The 13,940-nt window shown below is 45.2% G+C and overlaps 1 protein-coding gene across 1 annotated transcript in view; it reads right to left on the bottom strand.

The window, feature by feature from the left end:
• T265_06410 (hypothetical protein) overlaps nt 1-13,940 on the bottom strand; it is a gene marked incomplete at both ends in the record, with an annotated part of 38,985 nt that overhangs the window by 6,431 nt on the left and 18,614 nt on the right. Inside the window, 3 exons of the mRNA XM_009171668.1 lie at nt 211-408; nt 3,476-3,671; nt 9,501-9,665. Of these exons, the coding sequence (XP_009169932.1) occupies nt 211-408; nt 3,476-3,671; nt 9,501-9,665 (559 nt within the window). The remainder of the gene's footprint in view (nt 1-210; nt 409-3,475; nt 3,672-9,500; nt 9,666-13,940) is intronic.

Below are 13,940 nucleotides of genomic sequence, written 5' to 3'. Positions count from 1 at the left end.
TTTCGGAAGCTACAGGACAGTTACAACGAACGGATGTTAGTGACGTAGAGGTTGGCTTGCGACTGGCGTTCCTCTAACGTCTTGGAAATAGTAACATTCCTGGAGGCTTTCAAAGGAGTACTGATTCACAGTACCGGAACCAGAAGGTCGTTATAAAATACCAGAAACAAAACAATGATGAGAGAACAAATTGTCAGCCGCCCCGCTTACCAGGCGCGTTCAAGACTGTTACTCTACCAGTAATCATAATTTTCCAACCACAGAAAAGTCGAGCACTGGGGACAGGAATTCCCAAACAACGACTCAGCGATCTACGATGAATCAGCATCGATGTGTCATTGATCGGGCGGGTGGCAGTTGTTGTAGACGAATCCACAGATGTCCGAGAAATCGGTTGGATTGGTGGTGCTGTGTAGAGAAGATGGATAACAAGAAGGGATATGTAAATGAACATTCTCGTAGATAAGGGCAAAAAAATCAATTGAATAGGCTCCATATAGAGTTCCAGTACTTGCAAGAGTGTAGGATAGCGGATGTCTGTAGAGAACACTATGATGCCAGCTGGTTGCATTGTCCATACATTGCATTATTCCTAGATGCCACAGCCCGTATTGTACACAGGCGTATTCGTTCTCTGCGTCAGAATTCAACGTTTGGCGACTGTTGTGAAAGCCGGTATGAATGGATATCACAGATATCATGGTGACCTGCGTCCTAAACAAATAACTGGGCATTCGTTGTCAAGATAACTGATTTCAGTTAGATGAAACACCAGGGTGCCTGTCACACAGCATGAGAAATTTGTATCTGTTGTGTTGACTACGAAATTTTGACAGGAATTCATCCCTATAAGACCTATCTCCATAAACACGAAAAAACTGGGGACAAATTTACAGCAACATCCCTCTGCAGAGAACATCCAACAAACAAACGAAATCATCCTCTCATGCAATAGGTTCGTTTTGAAGAGAATTCAGCCACCAGATCGGATCCTTCGTTTCGAATATTCTTCGACAGAATATGCTGAACAAAGACCGCCTCGTATCCGGGTTGGAGCGGTATTTGGAACAGTGAGTAATATAAAAATGACATTCATTGAACTCCAGTTTAGTCTTCCGTTAGTACTAACTTGAATTGCCAATAAGTACGTATTTCCGTAAGTCAACAACTTATTGTTAGGTACAACAACAAAGTGATGGGGATTCGGAGACCAGGCCAACCTGATGAACCCCAAAAACGGGAAGAGGTAGTGAGTTATCAGAATTCTTTGTCTACATTCGAAACATTCAGTTGACTTGAGCATGAGCAAGCCTGAAATGAATTCAAAGGCGTGAATAATCTTCAACTTATTCTTTAGCAATGTTAGAACTGTTAGACCGTATTTGGCGTGGGTTACTTGGGTCGTGGGACTACTAATCCTTCATCATCATCATCATCGACAGCATGACAACGCCGATGCTTCACTGCCGTATTGTTAGTCGTGAATGTCATGGTTGTACGAGGGCTGGGATACTGCCAGAGCGCCCAGACCTAAACAGGGGGACGATTAGAGTCCTCAACCAAAGCCTTTCGCTCAAAAGCCTAACCGCAAGGCAGCGGTGTTTGGCGGGGAAATGCAAATGCATTACCAGTTCTACAGAACAAGCCGCTACATGTTCCAACCCCCAACCTGGAGGACCAGGAGACTGTGTTGGTCAGACCTCTAACCATTGACCAACCTGGTATGAGAGACTATATGAGTGTCACGGAGACACTCCAGTATAGCTCAGTGTATCGCTGAGGTGCGCAAACCGTTACACCACAGTAAGGTACAGCCTCTTCAACTAATCCTCAGTTGCACCACTTAAATAAATTCCCATTGGATCAGACATCTTTTGGGAACCAGTGCCCAACCACAAAAAAGCTCACTTTTAGTATTCTACATAAAAAAGTGTCATTCCAAGAAGACTCAGGAGGCAGCTACATGCATCAATTCCGTCATCATTTGAAGTTTATACATGTTTAATTCACAAACTTGATGACAACGCTGTATTTGAGCCGACACCTTCATTGTGTACCGTCTGACCATCCACAGCATAATAACAGTCAGCGCGCTAGCGCCACTGAATATATACTCTCTTGATTCGGAAGGGAGCTCGGTCCTCCAAATTCCATCGGCATATCGACAAGGTAAAGCTCTGTAAGACAGCACATCGCTCATGACTATTACTTGACCCACGGGAAAGAGAGATCAAACATTTTGCTCCGCACAAAAAGGACCACCATAATTACTAATTTGCGAAGTACCGACATTGACTTGCTAGAAATGATTCGTCTACACATGACAGTAAGGAAGTTTGAACCTTCGCAAAGTTGATACGATAATAGTCTATCGTGACTTAGAAAATATTTGAAGCTTGGGGGACGTGAACGTGAATAAAAGTGTACCAAACTGTTGGGACTTGAAATGGAAACGAACGCACTCTTGATCAGAACTGCATTCCAACCGGTGAAAAATGCAACTGCTACTGCTATTCCGGTTGATAGGGCTAGGAACTGTGTATTCAAAATAAAAAGCGTAATGACTGTACGAAGGTTTATATGGGTCAGACAGCCAGGAGGTTGCACACTAGAATCGGGAAACATGAGCAATGCATTAACAGACCATCGGGAAATATAGATGAATATCAGGCGATAGTCAAGATTCGGCAATGGCAGGGTATGCACTAGTCACTGGGTACAAGTCAGATTTGGAAAATGGAGAGATTCTAAGACCATACCACAGTGACTGTGGCCCGGGCGGTGAAAATCGCCAAGCATAACAGTGTGAATAGGACAGAGGGCATAGAACTGGCAAGCGTGTGGAGAGCCGTTCTAGATCAGCCGAGATGACACGAGGCGGTGTGCAGTTATCAGCGAAATGACCTGGGCCTAAAAGTACAAAATTCATGCAGAGTAAGATCCACCACCCCAAACTCCACTTCAATTGTCTCGGCATCCATCGACGCCTAAGAGGAATATTCCATTAAGTTACCCCAGACCGGAAAAGCAAGGCCGGAAAATCTGGATTCAATATGACAATACCTCTAACCAATCTACCGAACTTCAGACGGACACCCAGCACTGATCAAGTCTGCCAGTTATAAGAAATCTCACGGATCGGTTCCCTTGGCTGCCTTGAAACCCGATCAACCTGGTAGCTTATTCACTTTAGCTTGATGAAGCTTTTGGGTCAAAAGCGAAAAGCTTCCCAGCCGTAAATTCCCAGATTGTTTACTAACCCTAGCTGAAACGATGATACTGTTATCAATAACAAAAGGTTTGACCGTGAAGAGTGATAGGAAGCGAGGGCTTTGCAACAGATACACTCGTCCGGACTCACTTGCTACGTCACTCTCATACTCATTGGATTTTAACGGCGAAAGCACATTGAGTTTGACCATGAAGAGTGATAAGAAGCGAGGGTTTTGCAACAGATACATTCGTCCGGACTCACTTGCCACGTCACTCTCATAATCATTGGATTTTAACGGCGAAAGCACATTGTGAAGAGGAGACTTAAGTAATCGCTGCTTTTTGGTACCCGACGCATTCGTAGTTTCTGATCGTCCAGATCGTTGTCGCAACCGCTTGCACCGTCCACTTGTCGTTGAGTCTCGATCTACCGTTGGAGAACGTAACGACGATGTCGTCTGAAACAGGATTAGAAAGAAGTCGAATACCGATGAATGGATGTGTAGAACCAACCGAAATTCCTTGACAATACGACATTTTGTGTTAGTTCCATTCGCAACGTGATAGTAATATGCTACTGAAATTGACAGACAGCCATGAGTTTTGTACAAAACACAATCGAGTTCAAAAACAAGAAAAAGCGGTAATTCTGAGGACGAAATTGCGTCTTACATAAAAACTTGGTGCATTGGTTAGTCAACGGGCGCGAAAGAGCGCTCATTATCCCAGGTAGATAATGAAGCATTTCGATTTCGAGACGAATAAAGGACCAGAATAGCAAACTGTCGCATGCGAAACACAACATAAATCTATGACCATAAATGGATAATACGTTATACTTGAACGGTTTTATGGGAGAGAAAAGTAATTCCTTTTCAATCAACTGGTAGAAGTTTGGAACCGATTGAGAAGTAGTCGTCTCAGAAAGGTTTCGTAAACAATCGGTAGTTTTTATTTGGGCAACGTTTCGCTTTTGACACAAAAGCTTCCTCAGGCCAAGTGAACAGGTCAGAAAATTGGCCAGGTTATAAGATAGACGGGGAACCAATCGGTACGTTCTCTTCAGATTATCAAACTAGATCAGTGTTGAGTGTCAATTAACGCCTCTTGTCGGCTAGTGTGGTTGCCAAAATCTTGAATCGATAGGTTGGATGAGTTTCAAATTAGTTCCCATCGCTTTTTGTTTCTTAATCTTCCACTTCAGGGTACTTCACTTGATGATTCACCTTGGGTGCCACTGGTAGATTTTTCCGGATCTTCGTGGGCATGTGAATGTTGCAACAATTTAGTTCGGGGGAAGGGAGGTGAGTGAGGTTAAGTGGAATCCAGATGATGACTACTCTTTCCTCTGATAATCACACACCAGCACGTATCAGTTCGATTTACCCAAGACCGTTCTCCACACGCTTGCCAGTTCCACTTCTATTCTGTTGACACTGGGATGTTCGGTGATTTCTACCGCCTCGGCTATCAGTCTGTGTGACGTGGACCGTAGTCCTCACGTCAAAACCTCAACATTTTCTAAGTCTATTTTGTGTCCCGTATCCAGTGCGTGTTCCGCGATTGCTGCGTCCCTCAGTAACGCTTGGTATTCAGCTGCGTTTTTCGGCGGCCTGTTTATTTTTCTACCACGCTCTCCGATTCTGATGTGTAGTTCCCTGGCCGTCTGCCCTATATAGACCTTGGTGCAGTCGCTACACTTAACTTTGTGGACACAGTCCTTGGTTCGGTTGGCCGGGAGGCGATTCTTCAACTGCACCAGTGCAGAGCGTAGAGTGTTCCCCCTCTTGAAAGCTACTCTTATGTTAGCCGTGGTTAGGATTCTTCAAATGACCTCCGATGACCCTGGTTTATATAGAATAACAACGGTCCCGATCCATTCCCTATTGGGTTCCGGTACGGGTACCAATACCCTTCGCAACTGACGCCTAATCAAGCTAGTTGGATATCCAATACCCCGAAGTTTGCTCTTTAGTTCAATTTGGACCGCTGTCCGATCAGCATCTTCTGTGTATAGGGCCCTTACACGCCTAAATATTGATGACGCAATACTGGCGAATACCGATTTCGGATGGGCAGACGAGTAGTTCGAAACTGCCCCAGTGTCGGTACACTGTGGGCTTTAGTTTCCCCCGACCTTATTTGTCATTCAGTCTAAAAAGGCCAGGGTACCCGAGGTTAACTCTATCTCCATACTAAATTTGATCTGTGGATTCAGTTCATTCAGATAGTTGTAAAACTTACTAACCTTGTCTCGTTTCGTAACGACGAAAGTGTCATCTACATATCCGGCTAAAGCTCTTTGTTCAAATTCATCCATAAATATATTTGCCAAAACCGGGGATATTGGAGATCTCATTGCTAGACCTTGTTCTCGAGTATAAACCACTTAGTCAAAAACGAAGTGGGTGAGATTCAGACATGCTTTTATACCTTCCACTATTTCATCAACCGTAAGCTGCATCCGTCCTGAAAAGGTGGTGTCCGCTAATAGTAGTCGCTTGGATATTTCTAAAGAATCCCCTTTCGGCACATTTGTATATAACGAATTCACATGGAAACTTACAAGGATGCCATCTGGTTCAACAGTGACACCCGCTACTTTGTTGGCGAAGTCATATGAATTCTTAATGTAAGTACTAGATATCCCGGTGAGGGGCTTTAAAATGCCGGCCAAGAATCTGGCCAGTTCATGTGGTGGGGAACCTATTCCGTCTACTGTCGGCCTCACCGGGACATCTGGTTTGTGGATTTTTGCAAGGCCATAAAGTCGTGATTGGATTGGAAAGTAGTTCCTGCTGCCCTGAGTAACCGCCAGAACCGGGCCTACCCCAACTAGAACGAATTACGGGTGATCGCCTTAGAACAGGAGTACTGCTCAAACCCAAGCCATATGCATGTGAATTGACTCAATTTCTTAATGATTAGGTTTTTCGGATATGTATGTTGATCACTGCAAGAGTGGTACCCACTATTTATCCGTGTTTCTCAACTTTGTAACACACTGATGGGCGCAGCAAGAACCCTACTGTCCCTAGACCTCGACTATACCGATAGGATTAGCTGGCATTGCCAAAAATTGTCATCCATCAAGCAAAGCACGTCTGAAAAGGTGAATGTGTCAATGGCCGTATTTAGCCGCGAACAGCAGGCAACCGAATTTCTCACAGGAATTATTGACTAGGACTTGTGTGATGTTTGCATACACGATCCAGCCCATCGTTCACCGGCTTACAGTGAGAGTCGGTTGAGAAGTGAAAATAACGGGTGATTACTCGGGCTACTAAGGCTGGTAACCGACACCTGCCCCGAATGACATCACACACGTAATCGGCGTGCAAGTTTAGACAAGTGAATGAACAGAACGAGGCAAAGCCACAACTAACGCGATTCCTGAAAAATTCAGCAACTATCCGCATTGAGCTTCTGATTCGCTCGTCAGCTGAATGACCAAGAGGAGCACACCCCACATATTGAAGTGAACAAATTGTGGTGTAGGGATGCTCGGAATATGCCTTATACCCAGTCAATGCATGTCCGAACAAAAGCTTAACATTTCTGACAAGCTACAACTTGAAACTGGTATCAGATGAGGTAGCTGATTTTCGTGCATCTCGCAAACAGATGCAGGTGAAAAACGCTTGGAACCGATTTCGGAAAAGTTTGGTAACAATCGGTAGATTGTTAACGACTGTTACCAAACTTTTTCGAAAAACATACACAGCATGTTTTGAAAAATGGAACCCTCTACGTAACGCGGGAGTGATTCCAGCTTTGTGTCGGAAAATGCAGAAATTGGGGAAATACACTTTTTAGCGTAACTTCATCGTAAACACTCTGCCTGTGACATAAACTTTGAATGCTGCTTTGAGATAAGTTGTGTGGGGTGTGATCCACCAGTCACCCATACGGATCAAATTGGTCGTTTGTTTTTTGTTTCAAAACACAATGGAATACTCTAGCTCTCAGTCAGATCTGAACAGAGGTTGTACATTGGCTCCGGGGCTTTCAATATCCACAAGAGCTCTCGGTCTTTCCTTAGGTTCCTCATTAGTTGATGTTTAAAAGATCCGCGTGCGATGTCAAACTAGTTGCCCGCTGTTGGGGATTTCCTAAAATCGAAGGACGATATCCAGCGGTCATTTGACTACCGCAGTGAAAGCCGCAAGCGTAGCCATGCTTCATCCACGTGCTCGCTACCAGTGCCGTACTGGTTTACTGTCGAGAGTTGTTGAGCTAGCTCAGATCGATACTGTTGAGCCATGATAGTTCTTCAAAGAAGGTGAATTAGCACGCTTTTTGCTGACTTCCGAGTGCCTGAGAGGAAACAAAATGTTAGACGCGCATACAACATGGCGTGATCGAAAGCAAGTTGTGTGCCGAAGAAGGAACGGCAGTCTTCAATTGTGGCTCTCCACAGGTGGCTGATTGCCATGTGATCCAACTGGGTCAACGGCTGTCGGAAGTTGGTAGCCGCTAGGTTACGTGATGCGAACGTGTGCTGAAAGTTCATACGGACCGGAAAGAATGCATGATCAGTACACAACCAGATGAGTCGCTCTCGTTTCCCTCTGAGGCCTGCATCGACCGAAAATGTGATTTCAAGGAGGTGAGATGACTAACTTGGGCATTCATAACCCCCGCAAGGATCACAAAGTCCGTGCTTCTTGTTCGATAAATGAGCCCGCATAGCTCTCGATAGAAAGTACCCTTCTCAGCATCAGAACTGTGATCCGTTGGGACATAACCTGACACACCAAAGAGGCACCATTTATATGCCGACGCAGTGAGCTTTATTGAGCTCGATAACCGGAAGGAGCAAAGACGACTGCGCACTTGGATTAAATCCAGTGAAGCTCTTTCAGCTCTTGGGCTGAGAGCAACTTCCAGGCTATATATTCCACGAGTCATCGTTTCTGGATCACCGGACACACATAGGGCAACAGCTGAGTCCATCCTTGGCGTTTTGAGATGCATAACCGCGCTGGAGTGTTGTGTGCATGTTTGAGAGACACAGGATAAACCAATTTTAACGGAGTATAGGGTTCCAGCGGGCATTGCCTGTTTGCCAATTTGGCACAGAGTATGGATGCTAAAAGATGCTAGGTAGAAATGATCTCTCACTTGTCCATTCTTAATAGGCAGCGGAGTGAATAAGGCCCATCCGTCGGATAACTGACAGTCAAATGATCCAGCTCGTGTGGTGAAAAGGAGTTGGGGAGAGACACCGGTGGACAAAGAACTGAGCAGGTGAATGATGTTTCCTCGTTGCACAGGCTGAGGAAAGAGGTTTAGTTTAGGTACCCCACCTTGCGCCTTTGACTCAGACGTCTGACCCACAAGGCGGTAAGAGGATGTAGGGTTTTGTCCGAGGACCCTACCGATAGCCTCTGACCCAAAAGTCTGACCCGCGAGGCAGCAGGCACTAGAGTTTTCTTTGGGCACCCTTCCCAGAGCTAATGATTCAATAGTCTCACCTGGTTCGCTTAACCCGAGGGCGCAGGGAATGAGGTAGTACTGTCTCATTCCTCATGGGACTGCGCACAGCAGGTGCCTTCTGAGCAGCACTCGACTCTGCTTTTAAAATTTTTTCAACCGTACTGAATAATGTGTCGCTGTTCACGGGTCAATCTTTGCGCGATGGGAGTGTGCGGTTTTTGGGTTCGACCTTTTCTAACCCGTTATTTCTCGGGGGAAGGCAGCATCACTGCTTCCATTAATATAGGCATGCTGGAGGCCTGGGTAAAACACCTTACTGCCTTCAGACACCTATGGAAGGGGACAGTACGGCTATACGCCCAGACCGCCTCGGAGCACGATTACTCGAAGAACGAGGTCTCACTGTTCTTGGTTTCACCGCTTCCCTCTGGCCTTCCTGGTATGGCTGCACCTTGTGGAACGAAGTTCCATCCAGTGTAGCCCGCAGGATCATTGTATCACTCAAACCCGACTACCACGTCAAGGTGGTAGCTCACGGTCGAGATTGTAGAGGATGTTAGCTATTGGGAGGTTCTACTGCACATTGTTGTTGGGTATACTGAGCTGTTTTCAGCAAATTTAAAATGAACATCTGCGACAATCGCCAGCACGGAAACCCTTAAATTAGTTCGAAGTGATCCTTGTTCGTGAGTGCTTTGTATTAATATGGAGTTTTACTGAGCAGACAAAGCCTTGAGAAACAGGGTGAACGATCAGAAAGAGAAACTAATTTCTGAGGTATCCAAATGTCGTTCTGCAAAACAGCCCCGCAAACGGTCACTTGAAGAACGAGAACATGAGGTACTTACTGTGAAAGATTTGGACAACTTTTGATATTTCGGTCCTTCAGAACTGTATCCTCCTTCTTTTGCTTTGGCCTCCGCTGCTAATCGGGTAAGTGGCGTTGCCCAACTAGAGCGATAGCGCTTGACCTTCGGTTGGCGCTTGCTGAACAAAACGTTGGTTAGGCTGACCTGCACGGCGCGAAAAATGCACGCACGGAATGACGAATAATATTAGGAATAAGACACTCAGAGCTAGACAGAGTCTGTTAGGGCGGTACATCTATTATGGCTAACGTTCTTCCGTGGAGATATGGTCAGATAAACTCATCCAAAAGAAAGTAGGGTTCCGAATATCAAATGGAGCGTCCGGAAACAGATGATGGCTCACTAGCCCAGACGTGTTTCCTGTCGGAAAAATGAATCTGATAAACGTCAAAAATCGAACAATTAGGTATCTTTGGATCGGTCGATGGTTCGCTTCATATCACGAACTCAGAACAAAGCAAGTGCAAACGTCTGAAGATGACCCATTTTTTTATTGACCAACAGATCAACCTGTGAAAACACGGCAGCCTAATACACATAAATCGAACAAGCTAATTGTTCGATATAGTGACTATTTTGGATGGCTTGGTCCCAGGTTTGTATGTGTTATTTATATATAACATGGGGCAGATATGCCAGCTCAATAGGCACATTTACGGGTAGCTCGTTGAGAAAAGCTGAAATGAAACGTCAAGTTACAGCAGTTGCCTCATGCCATGTAAGTCTCCGCTGAATAAGACAAAAATCGTCATAGAAGTTATGATGGTTGCTGCGGCTGAAACTCAAGGCTGCACGAGCATGACTTTTCAACCGGAAGCATTCGTATTCTGCCAACTACTAGCAGGTAAACTAACCGACTCATTCTTGGTGTTTTTTACCGCACCTGCCGGAACACTTGTCCTGTTCTCGGTTACTTTGATGAGGTGAGGTCAAGTCGTCATCATCGGAGGCCCATACACACATGCCATTGCTGTTAATGTCAAACCGATTTTATGTTTGTGAGGGGTTGCGGGTACTTCCGTCAAACGACGGTTTCTTCAGTGGCGGTGACCGATTCACCAAAAAAACTTGAGGCGCTGAAATTCTGCTTTCAAGCATTGTGTCGTTATCACAGTGACCGACCTTAGTGAACAACTGAGTTGAAAATTAGTTTCATGAAAAAATTTTCGTATAGAAGCCCATGCTCCGAGAATGTTAGCGAACCACGCCAAATTCCAGCATTCAGTTCCTGATTAACATAGAGATAAGGTGTATAATGGCTCCGAATCCTTTCACTGAGCCCTCCGTTTCAACACATTCTGTTCAAGTGTTTAACTAAAGTTGTGACAACCAGTCGTTGCCGATTATCTGGCTTGCCATTCGCATACTGATGTTTCTAATTTCGTAGGGTTCGGCGCCGAATGATGATAAGCTAATGAGATCAGTCATCATCGGATCAAATCGGCTGTCTAGATTTGGCAGTTAACCTATCATTCACTTCCACACAGCTTTAATAACAAAGTACCGAGAATTGGACAACCGAACACCGAGGTCAGAGTGATGCTCTGTAAGCAAGTGGATTTAGAAACCGAATACATGGCATTTTTACCTAACCTTATCTGGAGATCCTTATCAAGCTTAATATTTAGGCAAGTCGAGAGCACACATGGTGAGAATGAATATGCAGCTTACAACTGAACACTTTCTGATAAGCCTGTTTCAGAATTGTCCGAATGTGGTGTCAGGTTATACACGAGTGTCATAAACCAGGAGCATCACAGCGGAACTAAGCTATTGGTAATTGTATAACCACCAGGCGTTGTTAAAATGGCCTCCGTAGAGGTTACCAGCTTCAGTACTGCATAATTTCCGCGAACTTAGCAAAGTTCCAAAAGAGTCCATAGCGTTGGCAGTGAGCGCCCCAGCTGGAACCCATAATATACTACTTCAGTCCATAAAAATGGCTCTATTATGCGTTAAGATCCCCGGTAAGACCAGTCTACAACCAGTTTTCGCAAAGGCTGACGACTTATTTTGACAGTCAGTTGGCTGCACACCGTTCTAACGGTTTTGGATGACCCGGAAATGCAAGTTACAATCTGATATAAGGATATACCAAACGAGGCTTTTCCGTTCGTACAACGCGCCATTTCCCATACTCGCAAACAAACGTCGTTGTTAGATATTACAAACACAAAAACCAGCGAACCTATCAAACCATGCAGTATATACAATCTTCGTAGTGGGGAAATGCGCTTGTAAGCATATGTGCTCATGATCAGGCTTCTAACATCGAACGAGAAGAGCTACCAGAAGACCTCATAGATGATCTGGTTGACAGCTTGATCGGAAAACACTCAGGATGGTAAAGATGGGTACACTGACATTGGTGACGTGCAGTGTAGCCTAGCAACAAGGGATTTCAAGCTGTTGAATGCCATTAACACATCTACGGGCGCAGACACAAGTAACAATGCCACACATGCTTAATTTCTAACAACGTTGAACGAGCAACTCTCGTGAGAATTATGACACTCGCTTTCCTAAACATTCAAATTACCACAGAAAGAAACTAGACTTCTAAGGTAGACTCTCAAAAAGGTTCGAGTAATCGTAGATAAAAACCGAAACAACTGGTTCCAGGTTAGGAAATACTCGGGTACCACTTAGCTCGTCTCTCCTCGGGTTACCCAATTCGGAAATAAAATGAGACTCCATGGCACCCACCCTGACTATTGGGCTATTTAAAGTCGATCTTCTGATCTGATCTGAAGATTAGACTACGGACAGCAGCCCAAAGCGGTATCTTCTAGGTGGATAGAGATGCACCGCCAGTTGCGACCAAGCTCAAGCTAAACGAAATTAACAAACGGACGTGGTTGTACTGGAGCGATTTGTGTGTCACCCGAAAGAGCAGCTTCACCATACAGATGATGGGTTTTTGACCGACAGGGAGTGAATCTGTTATATCTACTGATTCGCCAATCTGTTGTATCTAACTGCTGACCCGCTCCAGTGCTTAATGCCGGAAGAAGGACTCACAAAAGGGAACGGAACAGCTATATTCCTAACAAGCGATTGTGAGAGCATGAGTTCGTGTGAGTGCAAAAGTACGATGGACTCAAGCTATTTATTGGAGGGACGCTTTCTGAACTTAGTCCAATGCTGACGCACGCGGTCTGGCTTTGATACGAGACTGTGACGCGCTGCATACTGAGGGCGTGTTGTCAGCTTGGTCAGCAGCTAGCGGAGCTGAAGGCCCCAGTAGATTTCGGGTGTTCAGCGGTTGCTTTCAGGAATCTGACCTTCCTGATAGAACCATTTTCGTTGAGTGCAACCAGCTCCGCGGAATACTTAACCAAGTCAGTCATAGATGGAACCCTACTTCGTTGGGTCGTTTTTTTAATGCAGATGAATTCCGAATCCGCTAGGAAACGACACATGTCATCCACCGGCAGCAAAACACCAACCAAAAAGAGGAAGATAAGGATACGCTAGCGTTCTGCACAAACCCATACAGATTATTGACAATAGTTGAACTGCATCCCGGGTGATGTTGCGGAAATAACCATTAATCGACGGGAATTGTTTTTCTAGTCCAGGTCAAACAGTTGCAATTATCATCCAGTCACAATGGATGAGTTTTGCAACGTGTATCATCCGTTATGTTGACAATGAAATTCCCCACGTTTATTCTGTCCCCATTTGTAACCCCGCCCCACTTTTGTGTTTAGTGTGTGTATATGAACTGACGTTTGTTTGTCCTTACCACTTCACCCATTTGGCCATCTGACTCTGCACGTGTGACTGCCGCACGTGGGAGCCCGTTTGCTCTCTTGCTTTGTACTTTGTAACCCAATCACACTGTTCGTTTTGGACGCATATCTACTGTCGAGGTTTGTAAAAATTGTGAATTTCTCTTACCCTAATAGTACCGCATAGAAACCCAGCTCCGACTTTGTTTTGCCTACCCGGAGGTTCTGGTATTACGCGTCACTCGAGGATACTGTTCGACCGTTACAGTACTCGACATCTTACGTCGTCTTGTTTGAAGCAAAGATGTCAACCTTTGGAACAATTGTGAAGGAAACAGGATCGAAGGACGCGGAAACGATTGAAGCTGCAGAGGAAACAATAGCAATGAAGCGCCGGTTCTCGTAAGTCACTTTGTGCTTCTAGTCGTAAAGGCAGTGTGGCTAAGGAAGCTTTAAGGATTGCTCAGCTCCAGGAGTACCGGGTTAAGCGGGAGGTCGAGCTCCAGCGGGCTCTCTTAGAGGCGCATAGCAAAACTGAGTTAGCCAAAATTGAGCTAGAGGCCGAAGAGGACTCACCAGACGAAGTCTGGGAACCAGTGGCCCTAAATGAACGATTAGCAGGGTACGTGAAGCAATGTCAGACAGGTGAAAGACCATTAAGATATGCTGATGATATCAGAGGGCC

This window comes from Opisthorchis viverrini (genome assembly GCF_000715545.1).
Source record: "Opisthorchis viverrini unplaced genomic scaffold opera_v5_132, whole genome shotgun sequence".
Lineage (NCBI taxonomy): Eukaryota > Metazoa > Platyhelminthes > Trematoda > Opisthorchiida > Opisthorchiidae > Opisthorchis > Opisthorchis viverrini.
Note: the sequence above shows the minus strand (reverse complement) of the source record. Positions and strands in the feature narration are given on the sequence as shown.